The sequence below is a fragment of the Heterodontus francisci genome, chromosome 26, assembly GCF_036365525.1.
Source record: "Heterodontus francisci isolate sHetFra1 chromosome 26, sHetFra1.hap1, whole genome shotgun sequence".
In the NCBI taxonomy this organism is placed as follows: Eukaryota; Metazoa; Chordata; class Chondrichthyes; order Heterodontiformes; family Heterodontidae; genus Heterodontus; species Heterodontus francisci.
The window spans coordinates 26,660,690-26,684,460 of NC_090396.1; the positions used below are offsets into that span (position 1 = coordinate 26,660,690).

At 43.7% G+C, this 23,771-nt stretch overlaps 1 protein-coding gene across 5 annotated transcripts in view; it reads right to left on the reverse strand.

The window, feature by feature from the left end:
• Positions 1–414: 414 nt before the first annotated feature.
• LOC137384234 (S-modulin-like) overlaps positions 415–23,771 on the reverse strand; it is a 34,545-nt gene continuing 11,188 nt past the window's right edge. For 4 of the 5 annotated variants that reach the window (XM_068057949.1, XM_068057948.1, XM_068057946.1 and 1 more), the window contains 4 exons: positions 8,949–9,092; positions 7,156–7,549; positions 1,698–1,809; positions 415–690 (listed from right to left, as the gene is read on the reverse strand). In XM_068057949.1, the coding sequence (XP_067914050.1) occupies positions 581–690; positions 1,698–1,809; positions 7,156–7,536 (603 nt within the window). In that variant the 5' untranslated portion in view covers positions 7,537–7,549; positions 8,949–9,092 and the 3' untranslated portion in view covers positions 415–580. The remainder of the gene's footprint in view (positions 691–1,697; positions 1,810–7,155; positions 7,550–8,948; positions 9,093–23,771) is intronic. The other variant, XM_068057950.1, reaches the window with a different exon arrangement.

Sequence of the window (23,771 nt, forward strand, 5' to 3'; positions counted from 1 at the left end):
TTTTGTATTTGAAATTCAATAAAACCTAGAGCTCCAGATCCAAATCTATGTTCACCCTATACATATCACAGTATATCTTGAATATCAATGGGTTTCACCTTATGCTAGAACAGTTCCTTTTGCATCAAACTCAACTTCATGATCTTAAAAAAATCACCTCTTACAATTCTAGGTGCATAACCATCATTAGATTAAGATCGCTCCAAATTTTGCAACTGGAAGATTGACAAAGAAAATCCACATAAATTCACATTCATTAAATGCAATAAGCCACGTGCACATTACAGAATTATATGTAATTTATTTGGGACCCGAACATCCATAAAAGTTATCAGACAGGTTTCAGGAAATGACATTGAGGATTAACAGGCTTTAACCATCACTTCAGATTAGGAAAATCTCGGTCACATTCAGTGTGTGTAATAAGCTTTGTAAAATACATGTGTATATTAAAATGAAAGTGTACGGTGAAATATTTTGAGTATTTAAATGTACAGCTCTTGCACTACATTATGTAGAAATATGTAACTTGTAAACAGTCTTGGAACAGTCTTTGGAAAAATTGCTTCCCAGGTGAAAGCTATTTCGTCTTTAGCTTTCCTTTCATTTTCTGAGGTTCAAACTGTATCAGTCGGAGAATATCTCTGTTTTCCATGGTGCCTTGAATAAACTCCCCTTCCGATAATTTATCTGTGAAAAAGGACATCCAATTAAAAAGTACATACATGTAAAATAAACTTTCGCTTCAATATACTTTGTACAATTTTGGCAGCCTCCATTTTTTAATATTGGTTGTTTGTAATGTAAATTGTGAAATGGAAGTGTTTCATGAAACAGCAATACGTTTTGAAATATATGAGCCATTTTAAGTAAACATAGGTATCACCAGCAACGGCATCCAGTAACGAGGTAACGAGAAAGTGCCGGAAATGGTTCACTTAGCATTCGGAAAAGGTAAGATAGTTTAATCCTTTTGATAGCAGCCTCAGTTACACTCAACAGTTAAAGCAACATACTAACTTCTCTTTCTCTTTCAGGTGCTGAAGAACCTGAGCATTTCCAGAATGTTCTATTTTCATTTTAGATTTCTGAACATGCCAGTTTTAATTTTATCACTCATCATACCTATTTTATAACATTGTCCTAGTAACGATCTGGTTGCTGATAAGCAGGTGATGATTTAAAGCTTCAAAACTTGATTCAGTCAGTTTGTTAATGTGTGTGTGTATGAAAGCAGTAGTCAATGTACTAAACAGCACCAGACATTTAAGGATTATGAATGGCAACAGGCAGAGTACTGCTCCGTGTTCTTGTTCACTCTATTTCTCCTAATCTTTGACATCTTGACAACTTCCTTGGTGCAGATATGCGCTTGTAGATACGAATTCCTAACACTCTCCCATTATTAGATACAGACTCTATCATCAGTGCAAATTAAGGGTGTGTGTGGGGAAATCACACAGACTTTACAAATCCATTCTGACTGTCAGTTCGAGATTTTGATTTCTGCTAATTTACTCTTAGGCCATAGATGGGATAGTAATTATGAAAAGGAAGATATCTAACTTTACAGGGGCAAAGTGATCACAAAATTAAAACTTGTGCACCTCCTAATGTCAATTTAGAGCAGTTTATTGCAGGAAGTGCACCAGCTCTGAAGTGGGCAGTTTTCTCCTGCCCCAGCCCCCTCATTTTACCATTTTCTTTCTTGCCAAAATACGCCCAGATTTTATCAGTCCTCTTCTCTGGCGTGTTCTCATCCTCTGGCAGGGTCTTCTGTTCTTCCTCATTTGTCATTTTAAATATTGCCTGCGGGAGAGTGAAGAACTAATTTCACTAAAGCGGCAACGAGCCTGACAGATTATTACAATAATTCTACACAGGACATAACCATCGGTACTTACCTTTTCACAGATGTACACATACAATATTTGTTTTTCTAACAGAGACTGATAACAAATTAAATCCAACTGTATTTACTTGTAAGCAACCTAAACAACTATCAATAAATGGAAGATAATAACTCAATTTTATTTTCCAAATTATCACCCTTTGTTTTCCTTCCTCTCCTAAAGATCATTGTACAGTTCAAAGCACCCTCCAGTACCTCATAATCATTGCTATTTTTCATTTACTAGCCTGAACTATGCATGCCATTCAACCACAAAAGCCATCACAGTTGGGTTCAGCCTTGTTCTCATCTGATGTTCTCATGCATCTTCTAGCAGGAATGACTGGATGGTGACCGGGCCCAATAACTCTTCCTTTCTTTTAACTCTCTGCAGCCAACCACAGGGCAAAGAACCCGTATTTTTGGTGCTTCGGCTGACATTTCAGATCCAGAATGGAGCCTGCGATGTGTGTGTAGTACTGGCTGCACTAGGTAAGGGCGTTAGCACAGGCACTGAGACCAAAAGTATGCAGAGTAGGCGGATCATGACATCAGTCGGCATGTAATGCTGATTTGATGTTGCAGTGCCATTTTCAACCCGAACGCTTCAGCTAACACCATCTCTTAACCTCACACAGCTGAACATGTGTTCAGCAGCAGAAAGGACCCTCCCCCCTGCCAGTGCTATTTAAAGGAATTATCAACCAATTTCAGGTCAGTTGCTGATGGATTTCTATTTGCAGTTGCTGAGTTAGTAGCAATGGTTGGAGGTTTATACTGCTACTTAAAGTTAGTGCAATCTACAGGGAGTGATGCGGCATGTGGTGAAGACCTTTAAGTGTTCTACTCACACCACTTGATCTCAGACATGGGTGCAATAATTTGTATTCCCCTTGGTCTGTAGCATGACAGGGAGAATGGGCAGACGTGTTACAGAGGAGGAGGAGGGGGGGAGAAGGGCCCTCAGCAGGAGGCCATATCCATGCAGGTTCTTCAGGAAGCAATTCTCCTACCTGAACCTCAGTAAGGAACAGTGTGTCTGACGTCTCCACTGCACTAGGAGGTGCTCAATGAAATCTGCCATTTGTCGCAGGCAGAACTGCAGACTCAGAGCAGGGCGAGGATGGCATTGCCAGTGACTAGGAAGATGACCATGACCATGGCATGAACATGCATGCAGCGGGCTTCTTCCAGGCTGGAGCAGTTGCTTTTCCCAACATTTCCCAGTGTTCCGTCCACCATTTTATAAGGGACATCACTGAGGCTCTGTATACAAGGAGAGCAGAATGCACTTCGTTCTCTCTTGCCAGAGAGAGGCAGGCAGAGTAAGTACGTGTCTTCATGTCACTTTGTCGGTGCTGCGTGTAAATTCTGAGATGTGCTGCAACCAGAAGGGATTCCCCTCCCTCAATGTTCAGCTGGTGTGCGACTACACCTAGCGCATTATGCAGGTGGTATTGTGTCATGATGCCTTCATCCTGCAGCAATCCAGTCTACCATCTGCAATTGAGCCACCATAACAAATCAGAGAATAGCTACTAGATGACGAGGGTTATCCACTGTCCACCTGGCTCGTGATTCTGATGCACAACCCATGTACACGTGGACAGCATGCATATAACAAAAGCCATGCTACCACTCAAAATGTCATTGAGCAGACCATTAGTGTGCTTAAACAATGCTTCTGCTGCACCCTAATACTCACTAGAGCATGTCTCAAGATTCATTGTGGCTTGCTACATACTGCACATCTTCACCATCACAAGGGCACAGCTCTTGCACCTGGTATACAATGAGCAGTTGAGGAAGAGGAGGAGGAGCAGGAGGAAGGGAGGATGCGGCCAATACATTCCCTTTCTGGCCTGGTGTTAATAATCGACTCATCCCACTGCAGTACGAGAGAATGCAACCCCAATTCCCCAATCAACTACAGTCACACACATTACCATTCCTCTGTCACTGATCCTCTTGGCCACAATGCTGAAATAAATGACATCATAAAACAAACGTACTTTATAAGGAAAACTGTCCAAAGTTCAAAAGTCAACTAATCACCCTTGCGCATTTCCTTAGTGCCTGTCTTCTGTGTGCCTTTACCTGACCTAGTGCTCCTATGCAGTGCTTCCCCAGTGGCTGCAGCATGGCTGGTGGAAGGCTGCTGACTTTCAATGGTGAAGATTGTAGATGACCTTGCAAGATGACCTCTAGCAGCTCTGGCCCTAGAAGGCCCAGCTTCTGCACCATCTGGTCTGGGGCGGAGGCAGTCTGGGCTGACAGGCTGACAGGCAACAGCAAGGGCAATGGCTGAGTGGCAGTGGTGAGAGGACGAATGCTGTCATTCTGAGAGAGGGCAACAGGTTCGTGCACCCTGGAGCCACTGCCATTCTCAGCAATCCTAGTGTTGGAGGACAGATTGCTGGACTGCTTTGACACCCTGCAAGACCCTTTGAACACTGGTATTCACAGGTATGTTTGCAGCAGTCTAAGCTTTCATGACTTCAGTCTGAGGTTCCACTTCAGCACCTAGATATTGTGTGGGTTCTGCTGGTGCTGCAATGGAAACTGAGACATCAGCTATCAGACGCTACATCATGCTTGGTCTGCAAGTGTCCTCATAGAATTGGTCAGCACTTCCACACTGGAAACAATGGGTTCCAAGCTTTGCAAAAAGTCCTGTACAAAGTTGGCACCGGATTTCTCCATGCTGCTTGACATTAACCACAGGCTTCCTGGCAGACTTGCCAATTCACCAAGAATTTCTGTGTGCATACCCATCAGCCTTCTGCTGTATTCTGCCTCATCAAAGTCCTCATCTGAGTCCACTGCAGCAGAACTCAAGTGCAACCTTACCCTCCGGCAAGCTGGCACCTGTGCTACTCATGTCCCCTGCCCTGGCTCCAGGCCACATGTGCCCAGTGTCTCACCATATGCAGATCCTGCCTCTAAATGACCTCTAAATTTCACGCAGTGTCATTATCTGAGCTCGTGACTGTGAGTGTAAGAGTGAATGACAGTGTTTCTTCTTCATCATTGTCTTCCTGCTCTTCCAACACTTGGTCTTCCACCACAGCTAGGTGGCAGTTCTTGGGTATCTGAAAGGAGAAAGACACAAGGGTAGGGTTATGTTGAGGGGACGGGGTGTGGGGTGGATGGTTACAGCATATACAGCTTGTAAATCAGAAGAAATTGTGAGATGGCGGGGCAGTGGGAGCTGAGAAGGAGAATTAGGTCTGAGCACACCATCATTTTCAATGGTTTCAACTCCATTGATGGCGACCACTCTCTCCTTCATGGAGGTGAGGAACCATGGAACCATGTCTGTCCCCCGCTGTTTAGGTGCTGCTGCCTCCCATTATATGCCACCTGATTCTGCAAGAGAAAGGGAAGTGTGTCAGTAAGTGCATGGTTATGTGTTTGGGTGATGTGCCTGTCATGGTTCAATAGCTGGCAGTGTGTGCAAACTGTGAGATATATGTGTGAGGCTTGCAACAATGCTAAGTTTGTGAGGTATGAGTCATGATTGATGGAGGTTGTTGGTAGGTGAGTGAAGGGGTTTGCTGAATTGAGCAGTATTTGAGGCTAGTGGTTCAGTTGTAGGAATATGGCATTTGAAGATTAATTCTCTGATCTTGAGCACTTGCGTGAGGCCATTGAACTCCTTTGGGCTACAATGGTTGCATTGACCACAATAACTATCTGCTTCCATTGCCTACTTAGAGCTGATTTTGAGGGTCTCCTGCACCAAAGCCTCCAGTGCTGCATCAGAGAACCTTGGAGCACACTCTCTGCCATGTGGTGCCATTAGTCAGTGTTCTACCTGCTCATTCTGTCTTTCTCAGCCACTTCCAGCATCTGCACCTGCCAGAATGGACCTCCCTTTTTCGAGGTACAAGCTGATTTTAAGTAGTGTAGGCTAACTTTAAGTTCAATAGCCTCACACATACTAGGGCCCCCTATTGAGGCATACAGCCACTCAACAGCACATTTAGCACAGGACTGCACACAGCTGTAATGTAAATCAGCAGGTTGCATGAATTTTGCCTGCATTGGAAGGAACATGCGCATCATGATCCCTGCACTTGTTTTTGGGTGCTATCAAATTTTGGCCCCCATGTATTTAATTAACACCTTTCATGTTTCAAAGTGTTTTCCAGCCAATGAAGTACTTTGAAATGTAGTAAAAAAAAAAGGCCAAATGTCGCATCCCAACTGCCATCCCCTGCATTTTTGGTCAGGATTATTCCAACGCTGTGTGCAATGAAGGACAAAGAACTGATTCACTTTGAGCTTTAATCTACTTAAGAATTCCTGTCGGAGCATAAAACACACTGAAGTCATCATAGATATTCATGTAATTTTGAAATGCAACTGAAAGAGTGACATTGGGTAAGCCGCTAAGAACTCTTCCATATTTCCCCTATATTTATTTAGGACCTCTACTGTGCATTTAGTCAGTCTCCTTCAATTTAATAATTCTTCTACTATTGCAATATAAATACACACATTCACATTCAAAGATGAGCAGAATAGTTTATTTATTATTGATACTATATATTTAGATAGAATTACTGATGTATGTATTTTACCTTTAAAATTATGATTGTACTACAAAATTAGTGTGTAAGATCCCATGACAGTATTCAAATAAGATCAGGGAATTCTCCCAGTAACTAGGCTAATGTTCCACCTACAATCAACACCACAAAGAAACAAATCATCTGGTCGTTCATTCATTTGCTGTTTGTGGGATCTTGCTACAAGCACATTTTCTGCTAGGTCCAGCTACTTAATCGTGACTGCACTTCAAAAGCAAATTGCCTAAGGATGTCATGGGCTTGTGTTATGGTGCTATATAAGCCAAAGCATTTCAAGATCTTTATATAATTAATGCATGATTTAAAGTTACTTCAAAATTTTAAATAAGTTACATAATGGTAGAATGCATGATGCTGTTGCTTAAAATGGGAGGCCCCAGATTTTCTTCGGGAAAGATGAAGATCTTCTCCACTAAGAGGAGAAAACAAATATAGTTGGGTCATTCATCACCTCAGTCTTCTTTGCTCCAGCTTATGGCCACTGGTTACACAGCAGACCTTGATTGGAAGGACTACCTGAAAAATATTCTCAGCAGACGAATGGTGAACATTGAGGGGAAATGGCGAGAAGAAAGTAACTTCATAATGGAAATTGAGTAATGTAATCTTTTGCCAATTTGTAAAACTGACAATATGCAATTTTTGCATTGATTTACAAAACAACTGTACCTTGACGATTTCCAGTATTTCTTGCTTGTTGATTGTGCCGTTGCCATCCACATCATAGAGAGAGAAAGCCCACTCAAGCTTTTGTGAAGTCTTTCCAGAGGAGGTGAGGTGAAGGGCAATGATGTATTCCTTAAAATCCAAAGTCCCATCACTGTTGGTGTCAAAGCTCCTGAAGACATGTTGGGCATAAGCTTTGGGGTCCGCATCTGGGAAGAAGCCAGAATAGATCTTCTCAAATTGTTCCATGGTGATCAGACCATTTGGACATTCTTTCAGGAAAGTCTGGTACCATAAGGAGAGCTCTTTTTCTTTGTACTTGGTGTTGAGCTTGAGGTCTTCCAAGATATCTTTGGATAGGGCACTACTTCTGGTGTTTCCCATTTCCACCACGCAACTAGAAAAAGCAAAGAACTATATAAGACTTCTTCTGGCTCTCTGAACACTGCACAAACTGACATCAGATCTGTATTTATCTGAACAGATTAAGCTTTATGGATTAGAAAGATTAGTCTTCATCTCCTTGACTGACATTCACAAAGACAGCAAAATTACTAAATATAGAGCAAGCTAATTAGCTAATGGAAACAACTGTGGCCTAAGGAATACATTCTTAAAATTATTAACAAAACATCTCCCCTTGCAGAAAGTTAATTTTCTATACAATGTTATTTAGCAACAACACTTACCATTAGTTTACAGTCCCATAGATTGTGTGAATTCACAGAGAATGGAAAAATGTATGCTATTTTTATCATTTGTTCTCAGGATAAGTGTGACATTGGCAAGTCCAAATTTATTGCTAATATTAGTTGTCCTGATAGTTGTCCTGAAAAGGTGATGGTGGTTCTTCTCCTTGAACCTCTACAGTCCTCGTGGTGATAGTATTCTCATGTTGATCCTATGCAAATTTTGACTCAGTGGTAATGCTGGATCAGTGGTATATGCCCCAGAGAGGGGATGGTGTGTGATTTAAAGGGGAATTGGGAGGTGACGATGCTCAGTGATGTTGCTGCTTTTGTCCTTCTTAGTGGTAGAGGTTACAGGGGAGGGAGGCAGTACTGAAAGTGCTTCCCAATGCCTCATTAGATTTAGACTTCTATTCATTGTGCTTTTTAATGAGAAGATTTTTATGTTGTCTGATGCAACATAAATGAGATGCATGGAGTTCAGTTGATTGAAGATCTCAAACAGGTTTATTAACAGCTAACAAGTATGTACAGGGCAGAACTAAAGATATATAGGACTTGCCTCTTGGTGTTACAGCAATAGAGTGAGACTGGCATGTAGTCACATGACTGCAGCCTGGCACTCAGCTCATTAGCATACTAAGATCTTAAAGAGGCATCACTCTTAAAGGCAATCACAAAACATCCCCCTTCTTTCTAAAGATAAGTCTCGTATGCTAAAAGCAAAAACACATGAAATTATATAACATTGAAATTATTTGCATATGGATAGAGATTGTGAAGTTTACAGATATAGAGGCTCAAAAGTCCATCGATTGTCTCAGTGGTTTGACAACTCTTGCCCAGAGAGTTTGGGTCTCATCTGTTGCTGTTTTTTTCTGAAGTTTCTCCCTCTCTACATTCAGTTTATGTTGCTCTCCCTTCAGCCAGCTAACATACTCTGTTGCTTTACTCAAAATGACCAAAATGATCTTCAAAGGCTTTCACTGTTAAAGGCAATCACACAACATGCTTGATCTGGGTTACTCTCTTTGGAAAAAGAAAATTCCAAATCAACTTGAAATATCGTCAAGTTCACAATACAGAAAGTCAAAAGAAACAAACTACCTTAGATGTTCAGCAGCAGCACTACTTTGGTCAGACAGGAATTTAAATTACTGGCTTTCTTTTCCACACTACTTTGATGAACAGACCACTGTTCCATTGTTGTTTATGTTGAAACAAATTCATATGAACCTGCCAAATGAAAGCCTAAGAAAGGAAACGAAGGAAATAATTAATCCTTAAGTCTTAAATCAGAGATAGTGCTAATTTGATTTTTCATGCATCAAATGTTGAAATTATATGGCACAAAATGAATATTGCATTCCACTACAAGACCCAGAAGTAATGGAGTGTGATGTTAGAAATGTGAAATGCATCAATTCATGCGAGGAAACGTGTTTTTTTAACCCCAGATTAGAGGAAATGTCTTGATTAAACAGATAACCCATGCATTCAAAGTTGTACTATTCCAGTGCTCTCCTGGCCAGCCTCTCGCCTCGCATCCTCGTCAACTTGTCCTGATTCAAATCTGTTTCACCAATTTCCATTCACTTCTCACCCCTGTGCTCACTGACCTACATTGGCCCAGATCCAGCAATGCTTCAATTTTAAAATTCTCATTATTGTTTTCAAGTCCCTCCATAGCCTCTCCCTTCTTCTCTTGGCCTTCAATACTTTGAGATCTCTGTGTTCCTCCAATTCTGCCCTCTTGCACATCCCCGATCATCATCACTCTACCATCGGCAGCCGTGCCTTCAGCTGCCTATGTCCTCGAAGCCTCTCCACTTCGCTACCAATCTCTCTCATCCTTCATGCCACTCCTTAAAATCTATCTATTTGACCAAGCTTTTGGTCATCTTTCCTAATATATCCTTATGCAGGTCAGTATCATATTTTGCTTGATAATGCTCCGGTGAAGCACCTTGGGGCTAGTTACTGTATTAAAGGCACTGCATAAGTGCAAGTTGCTATTGTATATATGACAAAGATTTCAAATTGGAAGCTTGTCAAATTTGCAGATGACACAAAAATTTGAAAGCCATGCAGACAAAGGATATTGTAAAACATATAGAGGATGCCTTAGATCAGCCTCATTGAGGTATGCCAAATATTAAATAGAATGGATAGATCAGGTAAAGTCAGAAGATCATCTTCAAGTAAATAGGACAAGATATAAATTCAAAAGTAAATTTGGGGCCAATATTAAGATGAGCTTCTTTATTCAGGGGTTTTTGGTATAATCTAATAAGTAAGAGACAGAGATATTGGAGGCATTCAAAATGCAGCTTGAAGGTAGGATGAAAGAGGTAAGGTTTAGAAGAATAAGGTCCAACTGGTCTTTTCTTATTTTTATAAAATTAGGGACAGTAGATAAACTGCTTTGAATAAATACCAATTCTGTTGGTATTTCTTCTTTTTTGAGATCAGAACACAACTGGCTCTGTGGAAGCTCAGACCAAGGTTTAGGGATTGAGTCCAGCCCAGGTTAGCAATGCTTTGAACTTATGCAACCTTTTAACTGATTACTTATTATTGGCTTACTGCTAACAGAAACTATTGTTTCATGGTGTGTATCTTAAAACAGTACAAGCCTTGACCAAATCCAGAGAATGTCTTCAGGTTAAATTGGATTAGTCAAGACGTTACTGTATGCAATGAATTAAGAGTCAGAGGGACCAACAGGCCTTCAGTAGCATCCTGCTTGAAGAGGCATCAGACATCAGCAGTCCCTTTTCTGGGTTGGGTAACAGGTCAAAGAAACAATGGCCGGAATTTTGCGCTTGTCAGATGGGAGCCATCCACTGACTGAAAGGTCAGTGGCGATCCCTCCTCCACCAGGCCTGGGGATCCAGACCGGATTTTGTGGCCCCCAGCCTTTAATTGGTCTTAAGCGGGACTTCCACCTCATTGAGGCAGGACCGCCTAATGGAGCTGCCGGCCGGGAGCAGTGGCCACTGCTGGGACTGCAGCCCAGCTTCAAGATCAAATGACAGAGAGGACGGAAAAGAGGTAAGTTTTTGTGGCCCCGCCAGGGGTGATTGGTTGTGCCCCAGTGAGGCAAGGGGTGTTGATTGGGGTGTGTTGGGTGTTAGGGGTAGTTAGGGCATCAGGAGCAGCCCTCCATTGGGCACAGGGTGCCTGTTCAGGAGGGCCCACCACCACCCCCAAGCAGTCAGAAGGCCGTCTACTTTTTACAGGTGGCTTTTGTCAGACCTGGGCCGCCCACCTACCAACAGTAAAATCTCTGTGGCGGCAGGCAGAGGCCCTTAAGTAGCTGTTAACTGGCCACTTAAGGGCCTTGACTGGCCTGGGGCAGGCGGGCCGTTTCTTGAAGCCGCCGCCCCGCGTAAAATGATGGCGAAGGCAGGAGTGGGTCGTGAAGGGGCTCCCGAGCCTCCCACTCCATTTTATGCCAACCCCCCCCTCCCCCGCCACCAGCCCGCTCTTTGGGGGCATAAAATTCCAGGCCAATCTTCTGGAGCTTGTCATACATTTAAAGATAATCAACGGGTGCAACCATTTCCAGTCACAAGCCTGCACTTGGTGAGAGGGCACCTGGCTGGGAGATCTTCCCGGAGGTGACCAATTAAGGGGCCAACTCCAATTTAGGATGGTGGGCAGGTTCCTGAGGCCGCAGGCAGCAGCCCCACCACCAGAGGTGGGCTCTGCCATTGCTGGATGGGGACCGTGAGGTCTCCTCCATCATGAGGCAGCCTCTGAAGAAGTTAGAATTTTAAAAAAACTCTGACCACAACTGCTAGGCCACGCCTGTGGAGGGGAATCTCTTGCACTGAATGGCTGGTGGCCACATCTCTGGCCCACTGCTCAATGCTGCTCCAGCGCGACGGTTAGAACAGGAGTTCTTGGAGGCACCCACAGCCAGCTGCTGGCAAGCCATCTCCTGGCACCTGCCAGGCTTGGCCCTCAGTGGGGAACCTGTCTGCCACCTGGAAGAGCCTGGCAATGTCCCCAGTCAGCTGATAAATGGGCATTTAATTATTTTAATTGGCTACTTGCTGTTGCCAGGCAGGTAGAATCATAGAAATTTGCAGCAGAGAAGGAGGCAATCCATCTCATCGTGTCCACGGCAGCCACCAAGTTGCCATCCAGCTTAATCCCAGTTGTAGTTTACAGCACTTCAAATGCATATCCAAGTCCTTTTTAAATGTTATGAGGGTTTCTGCCTCTACCTCCCTGTCAGGCAGTGAGTTCCAGATCCCCACCACCACTGGGTGAAAACATTTCCCCTTGAATCCCCTCTAAACCTCCTACCTCTTACTCTAAATCCATGCTCCCTTGTTATGGACCCTTCAACAAGAGGAATAGGGCCTCCCTATCGACTCTATCCAGACCCCTTTTAATTTTATACACTTCAGTTAGGTTTCCCCTCAGCCTCCTCTGTTCCAAAGAAAACAACCGTAGCCTATCCGATCTTTCCTCATAACTAAAATTCTCCATTCCAGGCAACATCTTCGTAAATCTCCTCTCTACCCTCTCTAGTGAAATTACATCTTTCCTGTAGTGTGGTGACCCGAACTGCATGCAGTACTCCAGCTGTGGCCTAACTAGTGGTTTATACAGTTCCAGCACAACTTCCCAGCTCTTACGTTCTATGCCTCAGCTAATAAAGGCAAGTATCCCGTATGCCTTCTTGACCACCTTATCTACCTGTCCAGCCACCTTCAGGTATCTGTGCACATGCAGTCCAAGGTCCCTCTGTTCCTCTACACTTCTCAGTATCCTACCTGCCACTTTGCCTTGGAGCCCATGGGCTTTTACTTTCATGACGAGTCTGCCATGTGAAACCTTATCAAAAGCCTTGATAAAATCCATACGGACTACATCAAATGCACTCCACTCATCAACCCTAAATTTAATCAAGCTGGTCAGACACAGCCTTCCCTTAATAAATCCATGCTGATGCTCTTTGATTAATCCATGTCTTTCTAAATGAAGATTTCCCATCCCTCAGAGTTTTTCTAATAATTTTCCCACCACCAAGGTTAGGCTGACTGGCCTATAATTATTCAGTCTATCCCTTTCTCCATTTTGAAACAATGATACAATATTAGTTGTCCTCCAGTCCTCTGAACCACACCTGTAGCCAGAGAGGAGTGGAAAATGATGGTCAAAGCCTCCACTATTTCTTCTCTTGCTTCCATTATCAGCCTAGGATACATTTTTTTTATTCATTCATGGGATGTGGGCATTGTTGGCCAGGCCTGCATTTATTGCCCATCCCTAATTGTCCTTGAGAAGGTGGTGGTGAGCTGCCTTCTTGAACCGCTGCAGTCCATTTGGGGTAGGTACACCCACAGTGCTGTTAAGAAGGGAGTTCCAGGATTTTGACCCAGCGACAGTGAAGGAACGGCGATATAGTTCCAAGTCAGGATGGTGTGTGACTTGGAGGGGAACTTGCAGGTGGTGGTGTTCCCATGTATTTGCTGCCCTTGTCCTTCTAGTTGGTAGAGGTCGCAGGTTTGGAAGGTGCTGACTAAGGAGCCTTGGTGCATTGCTGCAGTGCATCTTGCAGATGGTACACACTGCTGCCACTGTGCGTCGGTGGTGGAGGGAGTGAATGTTTGTAGATGGGGTGTCAATCAAGTGGGCTGCTTTGTCCTGGATTGTGTCAGGCTTCTTGAGTGTTGTTGGAGCTGCACCCATCCAGGCAAGTGGAGAGTATTCTATCACACTCCTGATTGTGCCTTGTGGACAGGCTTTGGGGAGTCAGGAGGTGAGTTACTCGCCTCAGGATTCCTAGCTTCTGACCTGCTCTTGTAGCCACGGTATTTATATGGCTACTCCAGTTCAGTTTCTTGTCAATGGTAGTTCCTAGGATGTTGATAGAGGGGAATTCAGTGTTGGTAATGCCATTGAATGTCAAGGGGAGATGGTTAGATTCTCTCTTGTTGGAGATGGTCATTGCTGGCACTTGTGAGGTGCGAATGTTACTTGCCACTTATCAGCCCAAGCCTAGATATTGTCCACGTCTTACTGCATTTCTACACGGACTGCTTCAGTATCTGAGGAGTCACGAATGGTGCTGAACATTGTGCAATCATCAGCAAACATCTCCACTTCTGACCTTATGATTGAAGGAAGGTCATTGATGAAGCAGCTGAAGATGGTTGGGCCTAGGACACTACCCTGAGGAACTCCTGCAGTAATGTCCTGGAGCTCAGATGATTGACCTCCAACAACCACAACCATCTTCCTTTACGCTAGGTATGACTCCAGCCAGTGGAGGGTTTTCACCCTGATTCCCATTGACTTCAGTTTTGCTAGGGCTCCTTGATGCCATACTCGGTCAAATTCTGCCTTGATGTCAAGGGCAGTCACTCTCACCTCACCTCTTGAGTTCAGCTCATTTGTCCATGTTTAAACCAATGAAGTCAGGAGCTGAGTGGCCCTGGCGGAACCAAAACTGAGCGTTACTGAGCAGGTTATTGCTAAGCAAGTGCCGCTTGATGGCACTGTTGATGACACCTTCCATCACTTTACTGATGATTGAGAGTAGACTGATGGGGTGGTAATTGGTCGGGTTGGACTTGTTCTGCTTTTTGTGTACAGGACATACCTGGGCAATTTTCCACATTGCCGGGTAGATGCCAGTGTTGTAGCTGTACTAGAACAGCTTGGCTAGGGGCACGGCAAGTTCTGGAGCACAGGTCTTCAGTACTATTGCCGGAAGATTCTCAGGGCCCATAGCCTTTTCAGTATCCAGTGCCTTCAGTCATTTCTTGATATCACGTGGCGTGAATCGAATTGGCTGAAGTCTAGCATCTGTGATGTTGGGGACTTCAGGAGGAGGCCGAGATGGATCATCAACTTGGCACTTCTGGCTGAAGATTGTTGCAATTGCTTCAGCCTTATCTTTCACACTGATGTGCTGGGCTCCCCCATCATTAAGGATGGGGATATTTGTGGAGCCACCTCCTCCTGTTAGTTGTTTAATTGTCCACCACCATTCACGGCTGGATGTGGCAGGACTGCAGAGCTTAGAGCTGAGTACAATTCTGCTGTTGCTGATGGCCCTCAGTGCTTCATGGATGCCCAGTTTTGCATTGTTAGATCTATTCAAAATCTATCTCATTTAGCACGGTGGTAATGCCACACAACACGATGGAGGGTATCCTCAATATGAAGGCGGGACTTCTCCTCCACAAGGACTGTGCGGTGGTCATTCCTACCAATACTGTCATGGACAGATGCATCTGCAACAGACAGATTGCTGAGGACGAAGTCAAGTATGTTTTCCCCTCTTGTTGGTTCCCTCACCACCTGCCGCAGATCCAGTCTAGCAGCTATGTCCTTTAGGACTCGGCCAGCTCAGTCAGTAGTGGAGCTACCGAGCCGCTCTTGGTGATGGACACTGAAGTCCCCCACCCAGAGTACATTCTGTGCCCTCGCCACCCTCAGTGCTTCCTCCAAGTGCTGTTCAACATGGAGAAGTACTGACTCGTCAGCTGAGGGAGAGCGGTAGGTGGTTAGCAGCAGGAGGTTTCCTTGTCCATGTTTGATCTGATGCCATGAGACTTCATGGGGTCCAGAGTCGATGTTGAGGACTCCCAGGGAAACTCCCTCCTTACTGTATACCACTGTATTCATCTGGGCCTGGACATGTATCTAATTTCAAAGATGTTGAACCCTTTAATATTTCCTCTCTCACTATTATGAAAGTGCTTCCATATTTTGTTAAACATTTTTTCAGGACTCATATTTAAAGTGTGGAAATGGATTCATTTTGGATGACTGAAGGTTTCATAGATGCTGGACTTTGTGTATTTGTTGAAAGTTCATTAGAAGGACACTGAGAGGTCTTGTTTGTAAACAGCCTTTACTGGATATCACATGCCTGAAACTCAATAAACAACAGAAAACTTGGTTACTTGGGGGAGATGTTTACAGAGAAGTGACATGATTTATGAGGGTCAGGAGGTGGTTTCACTTCTGAGATACGGTTTTGGTTCAGTTGGGATGTGGACTGTTTTGAAAAGCAGTTGGTTTGGTAGCCTGCTGAAAAGAAACCCCCAGTTCATCTTTCCTGCACCTCCCTAAGAGACCTTGAGAAATCCAACGTGTTAGCTCCTCTTTCTTTATCTCTTTGAAAAAATCCTGTGAATCCAAAGTGTGATAACGGAAACCCCTGATGCAACATTTCTCCTGGAAAGACTACAGGAATATTTCTCGACATCTCCAGAACAAACTGCTTCTGAAAAGATCCCAGTTACCTGTCTCCGTATACCTGAACGTCAGACCAAAAGGGACAACTGATATTCTTTCATATCTTCTCTTTTTTTCTTCAAGAATTAACAAATATTTGGCCAAAGTATTTCTTTTTTTTTAAACAGACCTCCGTAGAGAGAATTTCTTTATTTTTTTCAGTGTGTGTGTGGAGTATTTAAAAAGGGAACTTTCATATTTCAATCTGGGTATTAATGCTTTGCTTCATTACTGGATAAGTCTTGTTTTATAATAAACTGATTATTTTACTGTTTATTAAAGAAACCTGGTTGGTGTATTTAATTCTGGGATAAAGTGTAGAGTCTATGAGTGACCGTATCGGTAACTGGGTAAACATTTAAAAATATATGTCATGACCTGTGGAGAAGTGGAACAAGAAAAGACAGTGCACTCCTCCCACCTCAGTCCTCACGCTATGTTAATTTCATCTAATATTTCACACTCCTCCTCCCTGATTGCAATGTTAATATTGTGCCTCCCTTTTGTGAAAACAGATGCAAAGTATTCATTACGAACCATACCCACGTCCTCCGCCCCCACATACGGGTTACCTTTGTAGTCCCGAATAGGCCCCACCCTTTGTTTAGTTATCCTCTTGCTCTTGAAGTATTTATAAAAAATCTTTGGGTTTTCCTTGATTTTACTTGCCAATATTTTTTCATGCCCTCTCTTTCCTTTCCTAATTTCCTTTTTCATTTCACACCTACACTTTTTATACTTCAGGTTTTCTGCAGTATTGAGTCCCAGTATCTGTCATCAGCTTCCCATTTTTCTTTATCCTCTCCTTTAAGTTCTTTAACATCCAGGGGACTCTGGATTTGTTAGCCCCACCCTTTTCCTTTAAGGGAATATACTTGCTCTGAACCCTCACGATCTCTTCCCTGAATGCCTACCACTGATCTGGCACAGTTGAAAACTTTTATTCCTGCTCTATCTTTTCCATATTTACCCTAAACCTAACTGAATTATGATCACTTCCACCAAAGTGCTCCCCAACTTATAACTCTTCCACCTGCCCAGCTTCATTTCCTAAAACCAAGTCCAGAACCGTCTCCTCACTTGTTGGGCTTGCTACGTAATGGCTAAAAAAGTTGTCCTTTGGGCAGCACAGTGGTGCAGTGGTTAACACCGCAGCCTCACAGCTCCAGGGACCAGGGTTCGATTCTGGGTACTGCCTGTGCGGAGTTTGCAAGTTCTCCCTGTGACCACGTGGGTTTTTGCCGGGTGCTCCGGTTTCCTCCCACAGCCAAAGACTTGCAGGTGATAGGCAAATTGGCCATTGTAAATTGCCCCTAGTGTAGGTAGGAGGTAGGGAATATGGGATTACTGCAGGGTTAGTATAAATGGGTGGTTGCTTGTCGGCACAGACCCGGTGGGCCGAAGGGCCTGTTTCAGTGCTGTATCTCTAAAAAAAAAATGCTTTTTAAGAATTCTGCTCTCTCTGTGCGTTTCACACTAACTGTATCCCAGTTGACCTGAAGGCTCATCTATCTGAATTTTCTCCTGGTCCCGCCTTCAAGTTCACCGCCACAGGTCCCACTAGATTCTGCTGAAGATGAACACACAAAAAGGAAGAGACATCACAAGTCACATTGAAAGATATCATGGTGTTATTCATGACTGATCCCATTGTGATCAAAATATGGTTCTAATGTCTTTCCTTCCCCTGTCAAAATCAGTTCATTATGAAAATGCCTCTCCTTTAAATATTACTCCAGTCTGATGGTGAGTTCTTCAGGAAATGTGCATTGTGGGTGGGGAGTGCTGATTCACACACAAAAAACAGAATTTATTTGCAAAACAAAATCAAAAAACAAAGATAGGTTTCTGAAACTTTTATTATTCCACCCAATTCTGTTCATTGTTTCAAAATGGCAATTCCTTCTCCCATTTGTATGTGTAAAGTATAACATTTTGAGTGTGAAACAGATCTGAAATGTCTGGGATACAATGAGCACAGGGAGAATTAGAAGTATGTCTTTGTAATATCCAGACTTGACTATTCCAGTGCTCTCCTGGCCAGCCTCTATGCACTTCAGCTTATTCAAAACTCTATGGCCCCTATTCGATCCTGCACCAAGTCTTCTTCACTATTGGCTTTGGGTCCCTCAACACCTCAGATTTATAATTCTAATCCTTGTGTTCTCTCCCCACCCTATCTCTGTAACCTCCTCAGCCTGTAACCCCTCCACCCTCGCCAAACTCTCCATTCCTCTTACTCTGGTATCTTATGCTTCCACCCCTCCCCTCATGCCACCATTACCTGACAGCCTCCAGCTGTCTAGGCTCTGTGACCTGAAATGCCTTACCTAAACTACTCCACCTCCCTATCGACCTTCAAAGCCCTTCTTAAAACTCACCTTTTTGACAAAGTCTTTGGTCACCCCTCCTAATCTACCCTTCTTTGGCACAATATTTATTTTTCCTTATGTCTCTGTTAAGTGTCTTTGACATGTTTCTCCACATTAAAAGTGCAGTATATAAGCAAGTTGTTGTTGCTGTCTTTTAAATCCTAGAAGGTGCATTAAGAAGTGGCGTCATTATCCCACAGCATTATCACTGTTGAGACTAATCTGTTGTCTCCAATCTGTCAATATAATTAGATTCTTAGGTAACATATGCAGAGATATTTATCCACACTGCAGCCAGTAATATTTCTGAATTGCTACTGATCAAGAACCAGCGATAGTCGTGTTGCTAAACAACAACTTTATTAACAGGAAATCTGCAGTTGGGACTGACTCACATTACTGCAATAAAGATTTACTAGGATGATCCCAGAACTGAGAAGTTATACCTATCACCAGAGACTGAGCAGGCTGGGGCTTTTTTCTGGAGAAAAGGGAAGAATGAGGTGTGGTCTGATAAAGGTTTTTAAGACTGTGAAAAGATTTGATAGGGTAGACATAGAGAAAATGCTTCCACTTGTTGAAAAGTCCAAAACTAGAGACCATAAATATAAATATAAGATAGTCAGGAATAAACCCAACAGAAGAGACCATTTTTAAAGAGGGACGATAAATGTCTTGGAATATTTTGTTTGCCTTGCACTGCCCCACTGATCTGCAGCAAAGTGTCCTCCAGCACAGTGGGGACACTGTGGAGCATCCGCAAGGCAGAGAGTATCGTGGATAGCACAAATAGAGAGGTGGTCACATCACAGGCTCAGACCCCACAGGCAGGAAGGGAATGGGTGACCACCAGGCAGAGCAAGAGGACTAGGCAGGCAGTGCAGGAATCTCCTGTGGCTATTCCCCTGCAAAACAGATATACTGCTTTGGATACTATTGGGGGGAATGGACTCTCAGGGGAAAGCAGCAACAGCCCAACTCGTTGCACCATGGTTGGCTCTGCTGCACAGGGCAGGAGTAAAAGGTGTGGGAATGCAATAGTTATAGTTGATTCAATTGTAAGGGGAATAGATAGGCGTTTCTGTGGCTGCAAACGAGACTCCAGGATGGTATGTTGCCTCCCTGGTGCTAGGGTCAAGGATGTCTCAGAGCAGTTATAGGACATTCTGAAGGGGGAGGGTGAACAGCCAGTGGTCGTGGTACACATTGGTACAAACAACGTAGGTAAAAAAAAAGAATGAGGTCCTAAAAGTAGAATATAGGGAGTTAAGAAGTAAGTTGAAAAGGACCTCAAAGGTAGTGATCTCAGGATTACTACCAGTGCCACGTGCTAGTCTGAGTAGAAATAGCAGGATATATCGGATGAATACAGGGCTGAAAAGATGGTGTGAGGGGGAGGGTTTTAGATTCCTGGGGCATTGGGACTGGTTCGGGGGGAGGTGGGACCAGTACAAACTGGACAGGTTACACCTGGGCAGGACCGGGACTGATGTCCAAGGGTTTGCTAGCATGGTTGGGGAGGGTTTAAACTAAAATGGCAGAGGGATAGGAACCTTTGCAAGGAGTCAGAGGAGGGGGGATCAAAGACAAGAACAAAATACAGTAAAGGGAATAAGAAAAGTGATAGGCAGAGAAATCAAGGACCAGAATCAAACAGGGCCACAGTGAAAAATAGTGGGAAGGGGACAAGTAATGTTAAAAAGACAAGCCTTAAGACTTTGTGCCTTAATGCGCTGAGCATTCGCCATAAAGTGGATGAATTTTGCCAAATGGCCTGTTCCTGTGCTGTACTGTTCTTTGTTCAAGATCGGCGCAGGCTTGGAGGGCCGAATGGCCTGTTCCTGTGCTGTACTGTTCTTTGATCTTTGTTCTTTGAATTAATCGCGCAAATAGATGTAAACCAATATGATACAGTCGGGATTACAAAGACATGGCTGCAGGGTGACCAGGGATGGGAAATGCACATCCAGGGGTATTCAGTATTTAGGAAGGACAGACAAAAAGCAAAAGGCAGTGGAGTTGCATTGCTGGTTAAAGAAGAAATTAACGCAATATTCAGGAAGGATATTAGCTCTGACGATGTGGAATCTGTATGGGTAGAGCTGAGAAACACTAAGGGGCAAAAAAGGTTAGTGGGGGTTGTATATAGACCCCCAAACTGTAGGGGTGATGTTGGGAATGGCATTAAACAGGAAATTAGAGACGCATGCGATAAAGGAACATCTGTAATTATGGGTGACTTTAATCTGCATATAGATTGGGCAAATCAAATTAGTCACAATAGCGTAGAGGAATTCTTGGAGTGCATACGGGATGGTTTTCTGGACCAATACTTTGAGGTACCAACTAGAGAACAGGCCATCCTAGACTGGGTATTGTGTAATGAGAGAAGAATAATTGACAATCGAGATGTGCGAGACCCCTTGGGGATGAGCGACCATAATATGATACGAAGGTATGAGGCACATGTTGGCTATGATGGACTGGGAAACGTTACTTAAAGGGATGATGGTGGATAGGCAATGGCAAACATTCAAAGTGCGCATGGATGAACTGCAACAATTGTTTATTCCTGTCTGGCGCAGAAGGAAAACGGGAAAGGGAGCCAAACCATGGCTTACAAGGGAAATTAGAGATAGCATTGGATCCAAGGAAGAGGCATAAAAATTCGCCAGAAAAAAACAACAGACCTGAGGACTGGGAGCAGTTTAGAATTCAGCAAAGGAGGACCAAGGGATTGATTAAGAAGGGGAAAATAAGAGTATGGGAGTAAGCTTGCGGGGAACATAAAAACTGACTGTAAAAGTTTCTATAGGTATGTGAAGAGAAAAAGATTGGTGAAAACAAATGTAGGTCCCTTACAGTCAGAAACAGAGGAATATATTATGGGGAACAAAGAAATGGCTGACCAACTAAGTGCATACTTTGGTTCTGTCTTCACAAAGGAGGACACAAATAGTGAGAGGGAGGAACTGAAGGAAATCAGTATTAGTAGAGAAATGGTTTTGGGGAAATTGATGGGATTGAAGGCCGATAAATCCCCAGGGCCTGATCATCTACATCCCAGAGTACTTAAGGAAGTGGCCCTAGAAATAGTGGATGCATTGGTGGTCATCTTCCAAGATTCTATAGATTCTGGAACAGTTCCTACAGATTGGAGGGTAGCTAATGTAACCCCACTATTTAAAAAGGGAGGTAGTGAGAAAACAGGGAATTATAGACCAGTCAGCCTGACGTCGGTAGTCCATTATAAAAGATTTTACAGCAGAGAACTTGGAGAACAGTGGTAGAATCAGGCAGAGTCAGCATGGATTTACGAAAGGGAAATCACGCTTGACAAATCTACTAGAATTGTCGAGGATGTAACTAGTAGAGTTGATGAGGAGGAGCCAGTGGATGTGGTTTATATGGACTTTCAGAAGGCTTTTGACAAAGTCCCACATAAGAAATTAGCGTGTAAAATTAAAGCGCATGGGATGGGGGTAGTGTATTGCGATGGATAGAAAATTGGTTGGCAGACAGAAAACAAAGAGTAGGAATAAACGGGTCTTTTTCCGAATGGCAGGCAGTGACTAGTGGGGTACCGCAGGGATCGGTGCTCGGACCCCAGCTATTCAAAATACATATTAATGATTGAGACACAGACACGATGGGCCGACGGGCCTGTTTCTGTGCTGTATGCGTCTATGAGGGAACTAAATGTATTATCTCCAAATTTGCAGATGACACAAAACAGGGTGGGAGGGGGAGTTGTGAGGAGGATGCAGAGAGGCTTCAGGGTGATTTGGACAAGTTAAGTGAGTGGGGAAATGCATGGCAGATGTAGTATAATGTGGATAAATGTGAGGTTATACACTTTGGTAGCAAAAACAGGAAGGCAGATTATCAGAACAGCTACAAACTGAGAGAGGGGAATATGCAGCGAGACCTGGGCGTTCTCATACACCAGTCGCTGAAGGTAAGCATGCAGGTGCAACAGGCGGTAAAAATTGCAAATGGTATGTTGGCCTTCATAGCGAGAGGATTAGAGTACAGGAGCAGGGATGTCTTGCTGCAATTTTACAGGGCCTTGGTGAGACCACACCTGGAATATTGTGTGCAGTTTTGGTCTCCTTATCTGAGGAAGAATGTTCTTGCTATCGAGGGAGTGCAGCGAAGGTTTACCAGACTGATTCCTGGGATGGCGGAACTGACGTATGAGGAGAGATTGAGTCGGTTAGGATTATATTCGCTGGAGTTCAGAAAAGTGAGGGGGATCTCATAGAAATCTGTAAAATTCTAACAGGACTTGACAGGGTACATGCAGAAAGGATGTTCCCAATGGTGGGGGAGTCCAGAACCAGGGGTTATAGTCTAAAGATACGGGGTAAAAAATTCAGGACTGAGTTGAGGAGAAATTTCTTCACCCAGAGAGTGGTGAGCCTGTGAAATTCGCTAATACAGAAAGCAGTTGAGGCCAAAACATTGTATGTTTTCAAGAAGGAGTTAGATATAGCTCTTGGAGCGCAAGGGATCAAAGGATAAGGGGGGAACGCGGGAACAGGTTACTGAGTTGGATGGTCAGCCATGATCATAATGAATGGAAGAGCAGGTTTGAATGGCCGAATGGCCTACTCCTGCTCCTATTTTCTATGTTTCAATGTAAGTGTGACTGGGTCATGAGAGGGATAATGGTGAAATCAAACATGGAATTGGGACTCAGTTCAAAGCACTTCCACTTCTCCCTGCGCACCATCACCACCATCCCCCCTCCGCCCGCCCAGTCTGTACTGCACATACTGCCTCATCTCCCAATGGCCACATCTGGCCCTACACAGTGTATGAAGATGCTTCTATATTTTTTGTCAAGTACGTTTTTTGAGGATTCATATTTAAATTGTGGAGATGGATTTATTGGAAGGCTGATGATTTTGTAAATGCTGGACTTTGCTTTGTTGTTGACAGTTCATTGAAAGGACTCTGAGTTGCTGTTTGAAAACAACCTCTGCTGGAAATCATGTGCTTTAAGCTCAGTAAACAACAGAAACCTTGGTGACCTGGGGAAGATGTTTACAGAGAAGCCACATGTCAAGGTTTATGGAGGTCAAGAGGTTGACTTTTTGTTTGGGGTTTGGATATTGTTTTCAGTTCAGTTGGGGTGTGAACTGTTTTGAAGACAGTTGGACATCAACTTGCCAAGGAAAAAACATCCAACTCACCTCTTTCTCTACCTCTTTGAAAAAACCCTGCAAAGATCCAGTGTGAGAGTTAAAATCCATGGTGCTGCATCTCTCCCAAGAAGCTGGAAAAA